This window comes from Micropterus salmoides, unplaced genomic scaffold (assembly GCF_014851395.1).
Source record: "Micropterus salmoides isolate LMB-PRFRI ecotype aquatic unplaced genomic scaffold, ASM1485139v1 Ms_hic_scaffold_12, whole genome shotgun sequence".
In the NCBI taxonomy this organism is placed as follows: Eukaryota; Metazoa; Chordata; class Actinopteri; order Centrarchiformes; family Centrarchidae; genus Micropterus; species Micropterus salmoides.
This window is the reverse complement of record NW_024040263.1, coordinates 15136975-15158801: the sequence shown is the minus strand read 5'-3', so window position 1 is coordinate 15158801 and position 21827 is coordinate 15136975. Positions and strand designations below refer to the sequence as shown.

Below are 21827 nucleotides of genomic sequence, written 5' to 3'. Positions count from 1 at the left end.
GTCCACGGCCTCAAGCATGCGTTTCCAGGACGCCTTCTTCACGACGCAAGGAGAGAGGAAACGGCAGAGAACACCTAATTCACGCTTCCAGAAAGACTATGTGGCCCTGCCAGGCCTCCGTACAACTGCCAAAAGCACATGGGAGCAACGCAGCCACAAAGGGAAATGAAGTCATGGAGAAGGATCAATGACAAATGAATGCACTGAATCAACAGTGGATGTAGAGAAGTTGTTGGTGCGGGTGTGCGTATGCTTGTGTGTAAGTTCTTTGGATCTACTTCCATCTCAACTATTGCCCACACAACTTCCCTGTTAAAGGATCAAAGGAAACATAAGGGAATGATTTGGGTTAGATGGATGTTGACTTATGTGTGCTTGTATATTATACATTAGTGGCTGGGTGTTGTGATGGGCTGGAGAAGAATTCTGATTGGACAGCTGGACCCTATATGGAATGGGTTAACAAGAGGGCATTGTTGCCTCAGTTGCCTAGTGCTTTCACATCCGTCAGGGAAAATAAATGTGACTTACATTTGTCACATCACCCTTTTTTGAAATAAACGACAAAACTTTTTTCTTTGTACAGTACATGAAAAATTCACAGGTGAGATTTTTTTCTAAATAGCTTGCCTATGGTAGCTTTTTCGGGATCTGTTATTTCCAGTTTGGATTTTGAATATTTATGCACTTTGCTTGTAGTATTTTCCTCATGTCTTACTGTTTCTCCTCGCATGTTTAACACTGTCTCCCAACTGCTTCTACTGGGCTGAGTCCAATTACACTACAATGGCTTCCTTTCTGCATATATGAATTGTGTGATTTTGACACCGAAAAATTAATCACTGCTGAATTAAAAAAAAAATAAATAAATAATTGACCACATGTTAATCACAAGGTGAAAGACTCAGACAGGAAGCCATGCCTTTGTGGTAGATTCTTTGCCCCGTTAACGTGAAATGTTAGTGTTGCTCTGTTGAATGAAACACTGTTGAAATTATTTAAAATTTGTATTTATTTTTGGCTTGCCATAGTTAAACTATTGCTAACTGCTGTAAGGAAAACAATAAAAAAATAACGTATGTTTTTTTTTATTATTAAATTGTCAGTTATTTCAAGTAATTAGTAAGTAGTTAGTAAGAGATTGGCTATTCCTGGTGCAGTGGGGGGAAAAAAAGTTTTTTGACTCTTGAATATATTTGTGTAGCACACTACATTTGATGCTGAAAATCAAAATAGGAGCAATAATTTTAAACAATATTTAAATGGTCTGTTTATTAAAATATACATCGTGTGTTAATGTTTGATTATCTTGGAGAAAACTGTCATTTCAACTAGTGATCCTTTCCAGATATCGTAGAACCTGTTAAGAGCAAGAAGCATGTTCCCTGCCTCATGAGGATGAGCAGGCTGATGTGAATATGCAACCATCTGAATGATATGAGTGCTGACTGTAAACAACTACAGCATACACTAATACAATTACATCAGACTGTCTTTAAAAGGTAGATTATATGAAAGCTATAATTGCGCTTACTAGTAAAACGATCATTCTAATGTTGGGTATTTTTTTTCTGTAGCACTTTTAACGAAAACATGATTTCTAAATTATATAGACAATATTTGGGGTGGTGATGGTGCAATGGATAAGACGCCTGCCTTTGGTGTAATAGACCCGGGTTTAATCCCCCACTGTGACCCATCCACCATTGTGTCCCTGAGCAAGACACTTAACTCCTCATTGCTCCAAAGGCGTGCGACCTCTGACATATATAGCAATTGTAAGTCACTTTGGATAAAAGCGTCAGCTAAATGAATTAATGTAATATTTAAGGTTATGGAATGGATTTTTGATTGAATTAAGGTTTGATTACATGTCAATAGAATGAAATATTACTGTTGAACTGCTAGATTAAGACGCATTAGAGGTTGGTGAACATGTGCGCTGTCATAAAGTTAGTGTTAAATAACTGATAACTGCCTGACTGGCATCTGCAGAGGAGCAGCTGCATACAGAGCAGAATGTTCCCAGCCCTTCAAGCAGGGCCTGGAGGAGCCTGGAAATCCAGGAGGTATTTAAGTGGCCATGGCGAGACTACAAAAAGCTTTGTACTCCCATGGAAACTGCACCACAGCCTGCTTCAGATGGCTCTTTGTGATACTGAAGCCAAGGCAAAAAGGCAAGTCATCCTTGATGAAAATGCCAGAGTGTATACACTTCTGTGGTGTTCCAAGCAACTCCATGACTTTCAAGTGTTGTAATGTGAGCGTGGCAATCATGCTGCTGTGCAGTCTGGTCTTGTGGTGGCTAATACTTGACACTGTTGACAAAAACATACCTGTAAATATTTAAGGTTGTATACTGAAGGTCTACTCTAATAAAATAGGTTTACTCATTGAGGATAACTGTAATAATAATAATCTTTATTTGTAGAGCACTTTTCAAAAACAATTTACAAAGTGCTTTAACAAGTGTAAAGACAATAATACCCAAAAGACAATAATACAAAAACAATACAAGATTAAGCATGAAAACATTGGACCTGATAGCTGACCTGATTTCCTCGGGCAGGCTGTTCCAGAGCCTCGGGGCCCTGACAGAAAACGCTCTGTCCCCTTTAGTTTTCAGTCGAGACTCTGGAACAGACAACAGACCTCTGCCCGAGGATCTCAAGGTGCGTGCTGGTGTGTATGGGACTAAAAGGTCAGAAATATAACAAGGCGAGAGGCCATGAAGAGCTTCAAAAGTGATCAATAGAATTTTAAAGTCATTTCTAAAACATACTGGGTGTAATGAAACTAAAATAGGAGTAATTTGGTCATATTTCTTTGTTCTGGTTAAAAGCCTGGCAGCTGAGTTCTGGACAGTCTGGAGTTGATCAATAGATTTTTGGGTTAAACAGGTGAAAAGGCTGTTGCAATAATCCAGGCGTGATGAGATGAAGGCGTGTAAAATGGTCTCGGTGTCCTTAAAAGTTAACATAGATCGAATTTTTGCTATATTTCTAAGTTGATAAAAACATGATTAAACAAGCTTTGTGGTGTGCTGCTCGAAATTTAAATTACTATCAAACCAGACACCAAGGTTCTTTGCCACAGGCTTAATGTGATTTACTAGGGAACCAGCAGATGGCAGTATTTGTTTTGCCATCTGCTGGGACCCAATGACCAGGATTTCTGTTTTGTCTGAGTTCAGATGGAGGAAATTATTTGACATCCATTTTTTAACTTCACAAAGGCAGTTGTTAAGTGAACTCAGCATTCCAGGGTCTGTGGATCTGACGGGCAAGTATATTTGTGTGTCATCAGCATAAATATGAAAAGAAATGCCATGTTTATGGATAATATGTCCAAGGGGAAGCAGATACTAGGAAAACAAAATGGGTCCTAAGACCGACCCCTGAGGCACACCATATTTAACTTGACAGAACGAAGAGACATAGTTGTTTACAGACACGCAAAACTTCCTATTTGACAGGTAGGATGAAAACCATTCTAGTAATGACTTCAGAAAAATAGTGTGTTCTCGCATCCTTAACCATGTTATTGTAGTTAATTAATAAATCCTTCAGACTGAGGTAATGGACTTGGAGACTGGATTTTTTCCATCTGCACTCTGCTTTCCTGCATTCCCTTTTGAGGCTGCGAATGCTGTCATTTATCCAGGGTTGCTTACTAGCTTTAGACGTAGGCCTAACCTTTAGAGGAGCAGTAATATTTAGTGACAACAAGCAGATATGATTGAAGTGATCGACCAGATTGTTGGTGTTGGAATCAGACAGGTGTTGGCTTTGGCTCTGAAAGAATGTGCAAAACTTTGAAACACTTTGTTCATTAAGGATGCGAGAACACAAGGAGCTTGGTGAGGCAGCATGAGTAACAGGCGATCACAGCGTACTTGATGACATTTTAAATTTTTCCTATACACGCTCACTAGCCCACCACCACGACCACTGACCCTCGGTTGACTAAAACAATCATATTGAGGCGGACACAGTTCAGCTAGCTGGCTATAGTCATTCATTTGCAACCATGATTCAGTTAAAAACATAAAATCTAGATTTGCAGACAAGATAAAATCATTTAAGATAAAAGTCATACTTGAAAGTGATCTCACATTGAAGAAATCCATTTTAAATGAGTTTGGTTTGGGTGCTGGAGTTGGTGCAGTTGTCTTAATCCTTAAGAGATTACTAATATTTCTGTGTGGGATGTGCGTGATGATGAGAGGAGTAGAAGTCTTTGGAACAGCGCTGGGAGCAGACGGCTTTACATGCCAGCACGTGGAGACAGTTGTTAGTGGCAGTGAGGCAGAGATCTGTTCAGTGAGCGGTGGTGAGTCCAGGTGTGCTGCATGAATGATTAGTCATTCACGTAAGTCATGTGTGGACCGCACCACATGCTGTATGTGAGGAGCTAACATTTCTGAGCCCCGTTTGTTTGGGTGAAGTCCGTCTGTCTTAAAAAGAGACATTCTTTGCCAGAAAATATTAAAATTATCCACATAACACACAAGGTGAGCCCTGCAGGCGGACTGGAGCCAGTCGTGGAGGCCAAGGAGTCTACTGAAGCGGCCAGCACCGCGACCAACTGTGGGAATGGGACCAGAGATAAAAACGGACTTTCCACACTGCTTTAAGTTAAAAAGACAGTTAAAATCTGATTTTGTCAGCTCAGACTGCTGAAGAGCTGTGTCATTTGTTCCGACATGGACTATCACTCTTGTGATGGAGGACGGGAGCGATGGCATCAGGTCCTGGAGTTTTTTTAAAATGTCAGCCGTGGTGGCACCGGGGAAGCAGTGAGTGGTAGCGTTAAAGAAATGGATGTTTCTGGTTATGGAGTCACCAATTGTTAGTGTGGTTGGGGAGAAAAGACGAGACGAGGAGATGCCGGTTGTGGGGTTCCAGAGCAGGACTGAGCACAATCTGCTTCAACACTGCGTGCGGACTGAGGATGGAGTGTGTGAGCTGCCCAGTGTTGTGTTGGAGTAGCAGTAACAGACCTGAGAGAAGGGCTACCCGACGGTGTAGGGTAGAGACGGCCTCCGGAGCGTCTCTACGAGCGTAATGTAACCTCCACTCTTGCTCTTGGCAAAGCTTTGTCTGTGGAAAGTTAACATTTAGGTCCAATTCACAAGTCTCCTTTTATTGTGCATCACTCAGCAGGTTTTGTATCACCTATTGGGCAGTCCAGTTGGGAACTTTCCACTGGGATGGTTTGACTCAAGGATGAACTTGTGAAGACTGAAGGCTTCAAGTTGGCTTTGCTCCCCCAAACCATTTCATTTACCTAAATTTGTTATAGCTACGCACTTGTTAAACAATGACAGTGCTGCATTGCCACAGGAGCAAAAAGCCATATGGAGAAGCTTATGGATCCAAAGGGCCAAGTGAGTCTTTAGAACATCCTACGTGGTCTAACAGAGGAACTCTTGAAGTGGTGGGAATGGAGCTGATGAAACATGCAGCAGAGCTTCAGAGGCTGCGTTGGGAACAAGACTGATGTAACTGTTCTGCTCAAAGCAAGACAGTCTCTGTGTCCTGGTAGAGGCGTTGGAAGATAATTCGCTGTGCCTTTCCAATGACAAGACAGACATGAACAAGTAAGGCGCCTTCAGCCGTAAATCTCCACTCACTGCAGCCTCAGTCCATTTCCCAATATGGGTTTAACAAGACTAAATGTTTACAGCAATACAAGAGGCCCTGTGAGGCTGGAATGCTCATTACACAGCCAAAAAAGTTGCTGAAACATTTCTGCTCGATGCTGGAATAAACTGTGAGACGAATAGAGATAATGTTGCTGTTCTTAGGGTCTTACACCCTAGTGAGGAAGAAAAAAAACTAAATTATGGCCTGTGGATGCCACTATAGGAACGGTTGTCTATTTGTGGAAAGGCCATTTTAGGCCATTTTAGACATTGCCAGACTCAACTCAGCTTTCCTCAGTCTAAGCAGCTGTACATTGTGAGTGAATATTCCCACGCTAAGGCAATTCTGGTTTCAGGAATGCCTATAAAATAATGGTTTATTTGTTAGGACATACTGAATGAGTATAGGCTGACGGGTCCCGTGCCATTCTTATAAAGAGGAATATTTGAATTGGTTGATTGATTGGAAAATGCACTTTTACAGCAAGCAACAAACCACAAAGCTGCCAAAGAACATCGTTTCATTTTTACACTATCAAATAAACCAAACTTATGGATCATTTTCACACAGGCCAAACAAACCACTGAGATAAATCGCATCTTGCTTGTTTGCCGCAGGTGAGATTGCTCACAGGCCCACACAGGCCAGGTCAGGTCAGGTGGAGGAAATATGAAGTGGGAGGGTGTTTTCCACAGCTGCTATAGTGAGTGTGTTGGCACACTATGAATTAATAACAATTTACAGCTGAGACTCAAAAAGGGAATTTACTTTATACTATCCTGTCATGAAGTAACATGTTGGACAAGTGGTATTCTGACCTGTCAGTGGCACCGGATGAAAAGTGAAGACCAGAGTCAATTCTCCCAGGACCACACCTCTACAAAATTTCATGTCTCACTCTGGATGGACTGTGTTTTGTACAATTAAATTTCATTTAGTTAGTGACATCATTGGGTCACAATTTATGAGCTAATTCAGCAAAAAGCAAACAACAAAAAATAATGACCAACTGCAAAGATTATTAAAAGATTATGTAAAAATACTCCACTAAGTGAAAATCCTGCATTCAAATCCTCACTTGTATGTATTAATTATTAGCTAAATGTAAGTTTCAAAAGTAAAAGTACTCAATATGCAGTATGGTCCTTGTCAGTGTTTTATCATTATGTATGATGTTTCTGGATTAATATTATTGATGTAATAATGTGTAGCCTATGTTGCATTTTACTGCTGAAAGTAAAGGTTGAGCTAATTTTAACTACTTTATATACTGTTGGGTAGTTTAATCTACAGCAGTATTGCAGTTTTCTCAACCATAAAGGAACACTTCAGGTTATCAGAAAAATTCTAATTCACAATTGCCAAATTTGGAGGTGCATGGTTTTTCACTGGACCTAAGGGGTATGAAAAATTGTAATCTGAAAAGTTAACTGGACAATATTGTAGAGGAGTAGAAGTATACAGTTGCATAACATGGAAAAAGTACATTGAATGTGGTATTTCCATATGCTTCAGCTTGTGTTTAGCGCTAATTAGCACATGTAAGCATGCTAAACAAAGTAAACATACCTGAACATAGTATATCGGCTAAACATAGCATTGTCATTGTGAGCATATTGTCATGCAAGTGCTAGAATTTATCTTAACCACTACTGTGCCTAAGTATAAACTATAAACTCAAAGAAGTGCATGGTGGTACCCTCTTAAGATTCTCACTCTTAATGCCATCTCATATTTTCCCACCACTTTCACTGAATTTGCTGAAGACCACCCGTTATCCTATGCTAGCATGGTCTAGAAAAGGACTGCTGATTTAACATGTTTTAGCCCCTTTACGACAGTTTGAGAGTTAATATGCTTTACATTATGCCTGATCATTTTCTAAGCATAGTGTAAGTTTCTAGATAGAACGATTAACCATTTAATACACACGGCAAGCAAGGCAAATATCAATGTTGTGAAAATTAAAGTGAGTTTTAAGTTTCTTCTGTCAGTGTCCATATAGGCTATGCACTGACAGGAAGAATGTCTTTACTGCCTTGACCATTATAACACTGACAAAAAGTAAAAAGAGCTTTTTAAAAAAAATCTCCAGCAAGTTTAAAGTCTCAGCAAGTTCATTTTCATAAGTCACTGAAACAGCTGAGACCAATAACTGCCTGGAAGTAAAAATGGAGAAAAGAATGCATAGTAGGCTGTTAAATATCCCTGTTAAATGGTCTGTACTAATAGTACTAAATTATACATGGTCCTTTAAAAAACAAGTACAATCCATGCCCTAATGTCATCCTTTTACAACATGAATCATTTAAGTAGGAGTTAGAAAAAAATGCTTAATTTGAGACAGTTTGGAGCTTGTTTCTGTAGCATTTCAAACACGGAAATCACAATTGACTTCTATCACAGTGTCTTACCAGCAATGTAAAGGCAGCCAAAAATAATAATACCGACATACAAAACGACAGCCATAGCAATTATTTCACTTGAGTTTATTTGTAACAAATGAAACTTGTGTCGACAGAGAACAGAAATCCATACAGACCTGTTTTTCGGTTTTCACACACTCCGAGAACGAATGTAAGAAAATAAAAAGCACTTGTTGACTCGGAGCAGAAAACAAACAAACAAAAAAGTTTACATTTACAGACCAATTGGAGGTAACTGATCCAAGTAACACACCATATTTTCGTTTTTATACAATTTATAAACTCCAGTTTTATCCATCTACATGATACATTGGGGGTAAAATAGAACACTTTTTTTGTGAGACTTCTCTTTTTGTGGTACAACAAATCCACAATGTGATGTATTGCACATAACTGCTGTGCCATAAACTGTGATTTCAGGTGCATCCTTTTATCACTCTGTATATCTGATAGATTTTTATTCACTCTTTACCATAATCCTTTATTTATTTATTCATTTATTTATTCAATTACTCTCTGTGTTTTGTGTTATTTACATATACACAACCATGTGAGCATTACAGGATCCATCTTTACTGAGTTCAAGTAAAACTCCTTTTGGTGGTGGGGAGGTGGGGGCTATCAGAGATAATAGGATACTAGTATTAGTGCATAGTACAAAGAGAGAAAGTGCAAGTCTTCCCATAACAGGTGCGACCATAGGGGCATCTCAAAAGTGGTACCATGCATACAAAAAAAAAACGACAACAGGGTTACTGTAAGATGGTGGAAAACTGTCAACGACCCCTTGTATGGTCAAGCGTTAATGGAGGTCCAAAAAGAAAAAAAGACGTAGCTTCTGTGTCATTGGAGACGTAGTGTAGCACCTGAACTTCTCTCAGCTTTTGTCGTTAAAGGAAAAAAAATATATTGTAGACATCAGAACGTGGAAAACAGATGACCAGTTTGACTGATTTTAGGTGAAGGGCTTCAGGTGGGATACATGAGTGTTACCATAGGGTTTGCAGTTTTGCTTTTTTCTCAAAACTGACAGAGATAACCACTGCCTTTCTGCTTTATATAGACTTCTACATAGCTGAGTAAGTATGGCTTGTCTGAGCCAGCTGACAGTCCGTGCCAAAAGTTGCTAGTGTGGCCAAAATTTCATGGCAGTCAAACTGAAGTCAGAATGAAAGAGTATATACACAAAGCTTGTGCAAAGTGTCCCAGGAAGTAAAAGACGGAAAGCTGTCAACATAGAAACTTTTTTCTTTCCACACTGATCAGACTATCCTGCTGATAACCTATTTTGAAACCACATGTAGTTGAGTCTCATGTAAGATATGATTAGTAGCTGTTGTTTTTATTTTCGTATTTAAAGAGATATGATGATGTTGTTGCTGGGTTGAAAGTAATGAGTACAACTATCCAGCCTACACAGAGCCTCCCATACATAATTTCACAGCCAAAAACAGAACAAGACACTTATTCACATACTGTAACATAACAAAATCATATGCACAGACATTCAGTTCACATACGCACAAGCATACACACGTAAAATACACAAAAAAAACCCTTTAAAGTAACTTTATCAAAATAGGCGTGTAATATAAGGCACTAGAAATCTAAAATCAAAATACTTATTAGATGCTGTTTGAAATATGAGTCCGATCATTCGTTGGTTTCCATGACACATAGAAGGATGACATCATCTACTGGAGTTGTGACGTGATAAAAGATCTACTTCCTAAGAGGACGTCCCTCTGTTTGGACAGGTTAAACGGTGGTGAGAACCATATGGAGCGTAACATCCTTGTGTCTGGAAAATGATGCACCGTCATCAGTATCGTCATCATAATGGCATATAACTGCAGTTAGTGACTTGACACAAAAATATATAATACATCTACTTATTGCACACTGAATCAGACAGAGAGAAAAGTCATAGGTGAGCATTTCAGTGAGACAATTGTTCCTTCCCTGACCTTCCCATCCCACCCTGTCTTCTACATCCCTTTCTCGCTCCCTGCTTGAGAAATCTTTGTGAAGCTTAATTGGACACATAAATACTTTTTTTCTCATATTTTGCTTTCTGTGCATACTCTCTGTAGTTGTGTTTTATCTGGCTTTCTCACAACCTGCAAACAGAACATCTTGGTAAGATTCTTCTTTCTGGTAGCAGCAGGGTTAATATTGTACCTCTATGGGCCCAGTGGGAATTCAAAAATGGCTGCCCTCACTGACACACTGCAGGCCAGGTAGAAATAAGGTCCTGTGTGCATGCGAAACGTGTGTGCGTGGGTAGAGAATACAGGAGAGTGACACCCAATTGTGGTGTTTTTCATAGCATTGTGAACATTTTCCACACTAGATTTGATTGTACAATTTAAAACAGTACCGTATCACTTAAAAAAAATCGCTACAGCTCATTTGATTACACAGAAAAAGAAAGAAAAATTACAACTTTGTAACGTTGGTGGGGACAAAGTCATAAATCTGTAAAAAACAAAAACAGAACGTGCCACAAGGAATACCCAGTTTTTAAAAAACAAGATAGTCACATATCTATATTTTTCTAAAAAACTAAATGAATGTTTTACTTTGTGGTATGCATTTTAAACCTCTCTTTTAAATTTCCCTTATCTTAAATCGTGAAGCATAAGGTTGAACTGGTGGTTTTTATTACTGTATGGTAGAAATATCTTCTTTATCATTCACAGGAAACGAGAGTCTGTTTCCTAAAACAAAACAGAAAAAAAACACTTCTTTTGGGATGTGTGTTCTTTTTTAATACGGTGTGCTCTGTGTTTTCAGTCTCCTGTTGGCAATTCTCTGGTGCTCAAAAGTCCCAGTTCTTTCAGTCCACGAGGCTTCCATAAGATGGATTTTGTAGACTCCTTCTAGACAGTCCTCAAGATAGAAAAATCTAAATTTCCTGTGACAGCTAAATACTGTAGCCGGGTCCTGTATTGGTGATGCTACACTGGTGGTGGACGAGGTGAGAGTTCCACACCCAAACAATGTAAAGCAACCTGGGTGCTCACAAAAGCACTGAAAATGAATAAAAATCAATATCTGATCAAGTATTCTGATTGGAACAGTGGTTGAAGTTGCTTCTTCAGACTGACCAATGGGTGTGTTTGGGCTGAGGGTGGAAGGAAACACCCTTGTCAAGCAGGTTACTATGGCTCAGTTAGAGGTGCTGTTTCTGGGTACGGGATAAGCCGATGGTCCCCCTTCACTCTGCATGTGGTGGTAAAAATCTTCAAAGACACATCGCAGCCTAGTGCATTAATTCAGGCCGTGTGTGACCAAAGAAAAGTGCACTAGGTGGGATGTGGCATGAGAGACGACCACTGGGTTTATGTTGCATAGTGATCAAAGCTTCCCAGGTACTCCAGACTGGCCCGGTAGCAGAACTGGTACTGGTCCTGGAGGGAGGCAGAAGAGTATCAAGTCAGTGACAGAGGGAAAAAGAGACGAGAGTTTGAGAAAGAGAGCATGGACTAGAAGGGAGAATCATAACAAGCTCACCTCTGTCTGAACGGTGGCAGGTCTCTGGGTGCGCAGCATCTTGACAGTCTGGAAGATATCCACCACTCCCTCGTACCTCATCCTCTCCAGCACGATGCTGAGTGTGATGAACACACCAGTCCTCCCTACTCCAGCACTGTTGGGGTACAGGTGGAAAACATATTTAGAGCTGGATGGATTTAGAACTGGAGCACCTGTAATCATTTTTGATGAACTGAAGTGCCATGTTTACAATCATATAGAAAAGCTCCTCCCATTGGTTATTTCAGTAGTAGTGACCTAAATTGAATTGCTCACACGTGGCAAAGATCAGACACCCTTTGTATTATAAGCAAGGTAAGGTTTTTCAGATCTTTGACAGAGAAGTGAACACTAATATTGCTAATACGGCCTCATTACTAGGGCAGTGAGCTTTAGGCTAATGTCTAAAGATCATGACTCTTCATCCTCAGACCCCAGTTTCCAAACCCCTCCAGTTTGAATTTAATGGACTGCTTTTTACATAACCAAAGCACTTTAGAATTGGCCTCCCATTCACCCGTTCACACACCAATTGGCGATGAGCTACTATGCAAGGCACTGACTTAATCACTGGGAGCAACGGGGCTAAGTGTCTTGCCCAAGGACACCACAACATGTGGACAGATTTACATTTATTCATTTAGCCGACGCTTTTATCCAAAGCGGCTTAAAATTGCTATATATGTCAGCCTCTGGAACAACTAGGTGTTAAGTGTCTTGCTCAGGGACACAATGGTGGATGGGTCACAGTGGGGGATTGAACCCAGGTCTCTCACACAAAGGGCATGTGTCTTATCCATTACTCCATCACCACCCAAGGAGGAGGAATCAAACCACCAAGGACGACTCAATCTAGCTGCTGAGTCCCACCTGCCCCGCTATTAACTGGGCTCATTGAAGATGGTCTTTTAGGGTAGATGTGAACTGGCTACAAAATATGGTTGGGTTCATATGACTATTATTTGGCAATATGACTGGCACTGAAACCACTCATGTTTGTCATGTTCATGCAGTATCTCTGATCAGTGTGTATGCCAATGACATATAAACTGTTCCATATTTGTTTAGGGCACTGGTTAGATCTGCAAAAAGTGCTTTGTTTTAAACTACTATCAACTGCACATAGTCTATTTGAATCCGACTCTAATGTGTTTTGTCTTTACAGTATTTAGTTCATTTAATTACAGTGATCACATGTACAGATGCGTGACAAATTCAGGTCTTTGAGGGATGAACACCTACAAAAAAATATTCCCTCATTTGGTGTGTCAAATCATGGTGTCAGTCCCGAATTCCGCAATGGTGTTCAAGTCCTTCAAAATCCGTTTCTCCACTCATTTATTTAGGGTTTTCTTAAGTTTGTCACAATAAACACAGTGATCACAGTGTATAAAATATTGAGGAGTTAGTGGGAAGAATAGATCTTACCTGCAGTGCACAGTTATTGGCCCATCCTGGCCAAACTGTTCTTTAGTTTTGTGCACCTGGCCAATGAAATCAATGAAACCCTCCCCTGATTTTGGCACTCCTTGCTCTGGCCAGTCAGTAAACTGGAACTGACGAACTGTTCGAGATTGGCCGTCCTGGAGGAAGAGAATGTGTTTTTTCTTATTATTTAAAATTACAGAAATAATGTTAGTCCAGTAAAAAAATTATACCTTCTTACACGCTCACACATAAACACAAACGCAGGGGGATCACTCACCCTGGCATCAGTGACTTTGAACTCTCGGAGGATGTACTGGGGCATGTTGTACTCAGCCATGGGATCCACCACAAAGTACTGGTACCTGGCTGAGCGCTCTGCCGGCCAGTACTGGTGACATTTCTCCTGCAGAAGGACAGCACAGATGCTTCTGTTCAGAGCTTTACATCACGTCTAGGTGATTCAGTGTGAATGGAGAACAATGTCTGGATACTTTGTCATGAAAATGTCTGCCTGACTTCTGAAATTCATTGTTCACTTGAAGACAGTCATGTGCCAGATGGGATATGATGTTCATGAGGCATAACTCACATCACAATCGATATGTTGCTTGCACTTTCAGTGCTTCATATACTATTTTTAATCTTGCTGCTTTTTCAAATTTTTTTTGGAGATACTGAACAAAAATTATGGCAATCGGGGTCCTCTCATGGTGAGGAAATCTCAGAATTTGCTTTTGCTAATAGAAAGACATAGAGGAAGGGGAAACAAATGTAGAAGTCCTTCACTAATTATAATGTTACAGTACGTGTTTGCGTAAAATTAATCATGCAATCAAGAGCAAATCACCATCTGATAATTTGGGTTGCATCGAAACCTTGTCCATCGTTTCAAGAATTGAATTAGTGTGGGTTTGTAAGACTTATCCCTAGAAGCACCGGATCTACAAGCCTTTAGACCAGTAAAATTAGAGGTTTGCTTCCCAGTAGAGCCAGTACCCTAGATGGCGTACTTGAAACATTAGTGTGTCTGTGTCTGTGTGTGTGTGTCTGTGTGTGTGTGTGTGTGTGTGTATATCTGTATCCATACCCGTCCCATTTCTCTCAGTTTTGTTAGCATGACAACTATGGTGGAGTTGTGTTCCCACAGCATCCTCCAATAGTCCTCTGTGGTCTCAGCCAGCGGGCCTTGGGTTGCTATGTAGGCCTTCTGCTGCCTACAAACACAAATACATGAATCAAATACTCTACATATGCACTGTCTTCTTGACTCATTTTACTTCAAATGAAGCTATGCTAGAGTTGACATTCTCTGTAAACTGTTTGACCTTTGAGTCTACATATAGTAACTGAATGAACAAAATTTTAAACTAAATGCCACCAAACAAAAAGGAGCATAAAAAAGACCTGTATCCATCAATGAAGCTGGCGTTGATGTAGTCAGATCCCTCCACTCCTCTGATTGGCTGCAGACACACACGCGTGGTCTCGTAGGGCATGATGTTCACCAGCCGGTTCTTGAACTTGTTGCATGGCAAGTTGGCACTCACGAACCGTGATGTGTGGGCCTTGGCACTGGCCAGACGCTAGAGAAGAAAAGAAATCAGTATTTTATAATATTAAGCTGACTGACATATGAAGAATCTTTTACATATTCTTAAATATAGGCCTAATAAGTGGTTTTGGTGAGAATAGACAAAACATAAAGAAAGCCAAGGGGGAGGAAGGAAGAAGGGGAGTAATGGGAACAAGCAAGGATGGACGGATTAAAGGAAGGAGGAGAAATACTGGGGAAATAAAAAAGTAAGTTCAGACATATTCAAGGACCTCATTCAAATGTATTTAGCACAAGCCTTGGTTTTCCTCTGGCATACTGGACAACTGAAATTAGAAAATGAGCTTGACTCTGCAGGCCCGAGGATATTTAGTAAGACATCTTCAATTGAATAAACAAAGAAATGGGGGGATATAGGGGGACAAGGGCAGTGGTAGCCAATGGGAGAGGGAATATAATAAGATGAACGAGAGGAGGAAGGAGAAAATCAGGAGTCGGGGGGGAGGAAACCACAGGGCCCCACACTGTCTCAATGCACATATGTGAACCACAGTTGATCCTGCACCAGTGGGAACAAAAACCTGAAAAACACACATTCATATGGATACGTGCAGACAGTGAGCACATAGCATACATTCTGTCTAACACTCGACCGTTGGATGACACGGCTTGAAATGAAAGACAGAACAACGGAGAATAGGCAGAGGGAAACCGCAGACTCAGGAGGGGAAACAATGGGGTCTCATGAACTGAACCTCGACCATTGGTGACTACCCGAGCGCTGTGGGAGAAACAGCAGTACCTTTTTTTCTTACAGACAGACCGAGCTATAAAATCCCACACTAACCGCAAGTTCACCAGTTCATTTGGGCACTCTGAACCCAGTTTCCAGTGCCAACAACAGTAATTCTTCTAGTCGTTTGGTTTGAATTTGACTCGGTCTTATCAATAGAGTCTGGCACACAAAACATTTTATTGCTTTGATAGGTGCCATTATTTTCACCATCTATTAAGCATGGATAAAATCTGTTGGCAACCTCTTTAAACTCAGCCAGTAAACCCTCTGTGAAAGGAAACAAAAACAGTGTGTCGTAATAGAGTGTTGGATTACCAAAACTTGCCAGAGAAGCTAAATTTCTTTCTTTTCTCACACACACACATGCTTCAACAGTCTGTGATTTTATTTGGGGGATGCAACGCCGCTCCTCCATGAGAAATTCCATCCTTTTGGTGTTTTGTTGATGAAGGTGGAAAGTGTCGTTTCTGTCCCATAAGTGAGTGAGATGAAATCTGGTGACTGGCACAACCCTGGCATATGTTTTACATCAATATAAGGCTGAGCAAACAGTTCAGCAAGCGTTTGGTTCATTGTCATTCTGAGGAGACCGCTGCCATTAGGACAGGAATGCCAGAGTATGGAATGAAGGAGATTGCTTAGAGTGGCTTTGTGTTTACTTTGCCCTCTGAGCGTCTGAGCAGACGTGAACCATTCCAGGAAAAATTTAAGCCACCTGCTTTCAATATATACCTGTATGGCTAAAACTGATTCTCTTTCCACCCAGCCAAACCAGACGGGGTCTGCTGAGAACTCGTCTGGCAAGAGGTAAATATCACAGTAAACAAAACAAAAGCAGCAAGAATAAAATGAAAATAACTCCTCACTCCTCAATAACACTCTGAATCCCTTATGTAGGCACTCCTCTTGCTTGTATATTAATGCCTATGTTCGGTGTTCTCACTTTGATTTCTGATTTGCTGCTTAGGCTAAATGTTTAAAAATGCTAATATGATTAATTCAATTTAATTTTACTATAAACTGCAACTTTCTGTCCACTTTCTGTCCAACATAATTTGTTTTTTTTGTGTATACCCATCAAACTTCCAAAACTATGATGCTTTCTAAAACCGTCAGTAGAACCCTCTTACCTTGGATTCAAAAGGTACAATCCTATAATCCCCTTCAAATCCAACCATCCATCTTGAGTATATGAAACTCTCAGAGGGGGAACTGTTAACAGCCCTGGGAAAGATGCTCAGTGACTATGAAGGTCAGGAATTCAAGGTTTATACATACTGCATATCCTTGTAGAGAAGGTTGTTCTCAAGCTGTGTTGAAGAGAACCATCTTCCCATGAACATCTTCAGCAGTTACTAAATAGATCTGGATGTGATATTGTTTAGCCAACTGCAAACGGGAGGTGCTCAGAATCACGTCAAGTTTCAACATCTACAGTTACATAAATGAACTAACTTAATCTGCTGATGTGGACCATGTGATGCAGTCGAAAGCTCCAGAACAGCTACTAAATGGATCTCGAGATGAGATTGCTTTGTGAATAGACATGTGAGACAGAAATATTTGCTGTTTCAACTGGCTATGTACTACAGAGAGTGGCATTGTGTATTTGTCCCAGCTACTTTGGCAAAGACATGTTGTTCTTGAAATCTCCTTTCATTCATTTTAATTGACTTTCCTGTTTATTTTCATTGTACTATATGACACAATCTTGAGTTTCTAAGTTTGGGAAGTACAATTCTGGACTTGCACCATTAGACATCAACATTATATTGGACAAAAAAAACCAACAGATTATTATTAAAGGAAAATTTTGGGAAACAACCTTATTCTCTTTCTTGCAGAGAGTTCAATCTGAAGCTGGTGCCAGCAGCCGGTTAACTTAGCTTAGCATGAAGGTTAACTTAGCTTAGCATGAAGACTGGAAACAGAGAAACAGCTAGCTTAGCTCTGTCAAATGCTAAATATATCTGCCTACCAGTACCTCCACAGCTCACTAATTAAGACGTAGCTTATGTGAAAGAAATAGTCCATCACATTACATCCCAGTAAAACCAAGAAATGTCCTTTTTACACGTATGTTTTTGTACAAATGAAGCAAACGAGATAAAATTAAATAAAATATTAATTAAGTCAACTGGTACTGTTAACAAGTGCAGGTAGATTTTGTTAACTTCACACAGACCCTGGCTCCCCCTGTTTCCAGTGGTCTTCTGCTAAGATAAGCTAAGGTAACTGGCTGCTGACACCATCTTAATATTGAATGGAGAGACATCAGTGTGGTATTGATGTTCTCAATTAGAACGGCAAGTATGTTAATAAGCATTTTTTCCTAAATATCAAACTTATCCTTTAAGTAAGAATACCTTAACTACAACTTTTAGACCTCTGCACCTTGATGAAAGTTTCTCAGGATCCAGCCTCACCTTAATCTCCAGCTCCAAGCCTTTGATGTTTTATACAACAAACACAGTGACCATATAATGCATTTTCTTTATGCGGGCAGGATGCCCAGTAGGTAGAGAGACCATCTTTAGAGAGTGTGAGCAGGCACTGAATATCTACAGTACCAACTTCAGGGATGTTATTGTGTAGCTGACCCTGATATCTAGCCTTATGTGTGGAGAGGGACAAGGAAAAGGTGACTCTCCCTTAAGGAGCCCAGTGAAGAGTCACATTATTATCATTAATAGGTTTTATGAACCATCATAAATCAGATGGACCTACTTTTACAACCTTGAAGGACACGGTGATTAGTCCTCACCTTGAACTCCAGCTCCATGCCGGTGACATTCTCTCCTGGTTCGATCTGCGTCAGTCTCTGGATGTAGGAGTACAGGTTCCTTGCGGGGACCTCGGTGTTCCCGCAGGTCACAGCCTCCAGCAGTGCATCGTGAATGAAGATGTACTGGTCCTCCGTCTGAACCATGTAGTTCCTCTGGGAGCGCATCAGCGTGACGTGGCCGTAGATGTCGATGGTCTTCTCATGCTTTATTCGCTCCGCCATGGCGTCGATCACGATGAAGCAGCCCGTGCGACCCACTCCAGCACTGATGAAAAAAAGTGGGGGTGAACAGACGGTGATGAGATTTTCTTATATAAGGTGGGGGTATGAGCTGTGGAGTAAATAATTTTCCTGAGTGTGTGCTGTGTCTTCAAACCTAGTACTAATCTGGCCCTGTTGCACATTGCGAAAGCTCTAGCATACTGTGCCTAAATCAAAGCATCACAAAGATGCCAGCCAGCAATATTTCCAACAAAGGACATAAAAATTGACATCAGCGATGAGTCAGCATCACCTTCTGACTGGCATTAGGAAAATATCCTCTCCTATCGACATACAATCCAGAAATATAATACATTTAGCTGTCCACCCAAACATTTCACGTTTTTGCTGTGCTAGTACCTAAATGGTGAAACACCCTGACCAAGCAGGTTTCTGCAAGTGAATAAAAACCTCTTTATATTGTTAAATTAATATCAGTGTGTACAAGTGTGTGCGCGTACACTAGTGTGTGGTGTTGTTCAGATGGAATGAAATTCGGTCCATTGTTTGATAGAGGCGCTGCTTGATATGTTAAGGCACATTATGATGGAGTTTTGCCAGGATAATTAAATTTGACTGATAATCCTGTTAGATACTCCATCTGACTGCTACGGAAGATTAGGAAGAGCTCCTCTCCTGACAACCTTTTCACCCCCCTCCCGCCCTCATCTCCCTGCCTCTTCTATCTTCACTATAAGTACCCTTCCAACACTCTCACACCAGCCCCGCCACTTTTTCACTCTCACATTTGTAGGGGTTTTTTTAGACTCCATTTTCTCTCCACTTTCTCTTTTCTTTAATTCATCATCTCCATTCACCGTGTCCTGGATTCGACCTCACCTTCTCTCATTCTGCACATATCTCCTCCTCTAACTCCCAGTCCCTAGCTAACTCTCCCTCTCAATCATCTCTCAATCCCCATTTTTCTTCCTTTCTCTCTCTTCCTTCCACATCTATACCTCGCTAATTCTTCCTCCTGAGAGCTACTGCTCCATATTCCCTCCACTACCTTCCGTCTTCTTCTCTCCTTCACTCGCTGGTAAGAGTGAATAGCAGCTTCATTCCAGCTCTGCAGCTCACCACTGTGCCAAGACTGTAATGACAAGTTTCCAACTAACGCATGAGCGTCCTGCTGCTCAGACAACAGCTCATTTGAATATAAACTTATGAACCCTGATCTACCACCAGCTTAAACGGTAAATAGTCAACACTGAATGCTACTTATGGAAAACAGAGTCAGCATGGCGGTTGCTGCTGTTGTTAAACCTTACAGATGATGGAGGTTGTTAAGGGAGGAATGTGGGTGTCTGAGCCAGTGAGGATGGTTTGGGGTTTGCATAATGGCAGGTCAATCTCATTTCAGCTCAGGACCTATGAATGATCTTATACAAGTGCTCTTGGACTCTTGTTGATTTTCACAGACTTTTTGGCTTTTGAAAATTATGCTGCCAAGTAAAACCCAAAATAACACATAAGTGTTTTATGCAAGTGCACACACACAAGCACACACAGAGTTAAGGACCAAATCATTTTCTTTTTGGTCAGGGACTTTGGACAGGGATTGTCTCCCTTGGTGATTTTAGGATTTATTTTGGTACAGTGAATTACAAGAATGTCTAACCTAAAGCAATAAAAATATGGATGAAGCACCGACAAAAACACACACACACACAAACACACCTGCAATGGACGACCATGGGTCCTGCATCTGCCGGGTTGCAGGCTTTGACCCTGCGCAGGAAGGCTAAGAAGGGTGTAGGGTGTTCAGGCACCCCGTGGTCTGGCCAGGCCGTGAACTGGAAGTGACGAACCTCACGCTTCTCATTGGAGCCGCTCTGGATAAGTGTGTTAAAAGGTAAAGCTGGTGTTACTCTAAATCTTTCAACAACATATAGTGTTCCATGAAAAGACCAGAATCCACAATGTTTTAGTCTGCCTTTCAATACTTTCAGACATCCCTACCCTCTCTGTGGTACTCAGCTCCTGGCCCATTCATTCCTACTGAAGATGTAAATCTTTAAAAACAGGTCACAAATACAGTATATAGTTCCATTTTTGAAAAGGAGCTCAATAATATCATAAAACGGTTTGGGAAATATTACTAAAAGTAAATTGCTTATTTGTGGGGTTATTTTCAACCATGGATTAATACACCTTTGGTGGCCCAGTGAGTATTTATGGAGGCAGGATGAGCTGTGAGATTGACTCAAAATAACTACATTGCCCATGTTCATGATAATAAAGGAACATGTCACTTAGAACAACAGTCAATGATGTGTTTTTAATAGTTTTTGAGCAACAATAGAGGTCTGTGGCACAGAGGAATAAACTGCATTACATCAGGCTATGGTTACGCCGACAACTCTTGCTAGTAGGATCAATTCATTGTTTTGTTGTTTTCCTGGGATTTGTTGACAATAAGAAAATAAGAATAAGAAAAATAGAACATCACCAGATCTTTCCTTCAAAATGTGCAGCAACAATTCAAGGCTAGCATACACATGTGAACAAACTCTATGAATTTACTTTTGGTTTACTGAACCAGACATATGATCAATTTTAGGTGAGACAATAATTGAGACATTTGCTTTTTTCTATTCAACAAGTACTTCCGAGAAAAAATAGGCCCACAATTATGTCACAACTCACTTTAAATCTCATTGGAAGGATCAATGATGTATGACAAAGTAACTGTGACGTGACCTCAATCAAGCGCAAACTAGTATGGATAAATATTTCGACAGATCAATATACACACAACCCTGTTACGCTCCACTGCACATGTCATGTTACCTTGTAAAGAGCGAAGGTCCGGACAGAGTAGGTGGCCAGCTCCACTGTGTCCAGCAGAGTGACCTGGATTAGGCCGTAGGTCTCTGTGCCCCGTGTTGGCCAGTACTGATCACACTTCACCTACAAGGGAAGAGGGAAGAAGCTGTGAGAGATGCAGAGCAGTTTGTATACGTCTTTACATTTTTTTTTGTGAAAGAAGAGAGAAAGAGGGAGCTGACTTGGGTGCGTGTGAAAGTGTACAGATGCAAAAAAAATAAAGAAAAAAACAGAAAGAAAAAGGAGGAGAGTGTTGAAGCAGATCAGAGAGTGAGTTTACAAAATTCAGAGTTATGTACGGAAAAAATGTGCATATATAGTAGTGAGGACCCAGCGTGTGAAAGAGGTTTTAGTAAGTGTGTGGGGTGAAGAGTGACAGAGAGAGAGAGATAGTGAGGAGAAAGAGTTCTGTTTTCTGGGGTGTGATCCTGCATTGTCTCAAATAGTAGAAAACTGTGTGGCATGAAATTGCCATAGGTTGGTGGGCTCTCACAAAGACCCACCACAAAGCTGGAAAAGCCAAGTTATATCTAAAGTTCAACCCTCACAGTTCAGCTTTACATCG

The 21827-nt window shown here is 40.7% G+C and overlaps 2 protein-coding genes across 17 annotated transcripts in view; one reads left to right on the top strand and one right to left on the bottom strand.

Annotated features, from left to right (window-relative positions):
* kdm4c (lysine (K)-specific demethylase 4C) overlaps positions 1-1094 on the top strand; it is a 30652-nt gene extending 29558 nt beyond the window's left edge. For all 6 annotated transcript variants that reach the window (XM_038713575.1, XM_038713572.1, XM_038713574.1 and 3 more), the window contains one exon: positions 2-1094. In XM_038713575.1, coding sequence (XP_038569503.1) covers positions 2-169 — 168 coding nt within the window. In that variant the 3' untranslated portion in view covers positions 170-1094. The remainder of the gene's footprint in view (position 1) is intronic.
* Positions 1095-8120: 7026 nt separating this feature from the next.
* Positions 8121-21827, bottom strand: part of LOC119899130 (receptor-type tyrosine-protein phosphatase delta-like) — a 142855-nt gene continuing 129148 nt past the window's right edge. For all 11 annotated transcript variants that reach the window (XM_038713559.1, XM_038713564.1, XM_038713566.1 and 8 more), the window contains 9 exons: positions 21227-21346; positions 20114-20268; positions 18152-18437; positions 14444-14622; positions 14127-14253; positions 13317-13442; positions 13040-13194; positions 11591-11726; positions 8121-11487 (listed from right to left, as the gene is read on the bottom strand). In XM_038713559.1, the coding sequence (XP_038569487.1) occupies positions 11419-11487; positions 11591-11726; positions 13040-13194; positions 13317-13442; positions 14127-14253; positions 14444-14622; positions 18152-18437; positions 20114-20268; positions 21227-21346 (1353 nt within the window). In that variant the 3' untranslated portion in view covers positions 8121-11418. The remainder of the gene's footprint in view (positions 11488-11590; positions 11727-13039; positions 13195-13316; positions 13443-14126; positions 14254-14443; positions 14623-18151; positions 18438-20113; positions 20269-21226; positions 21347-21827) is intronic.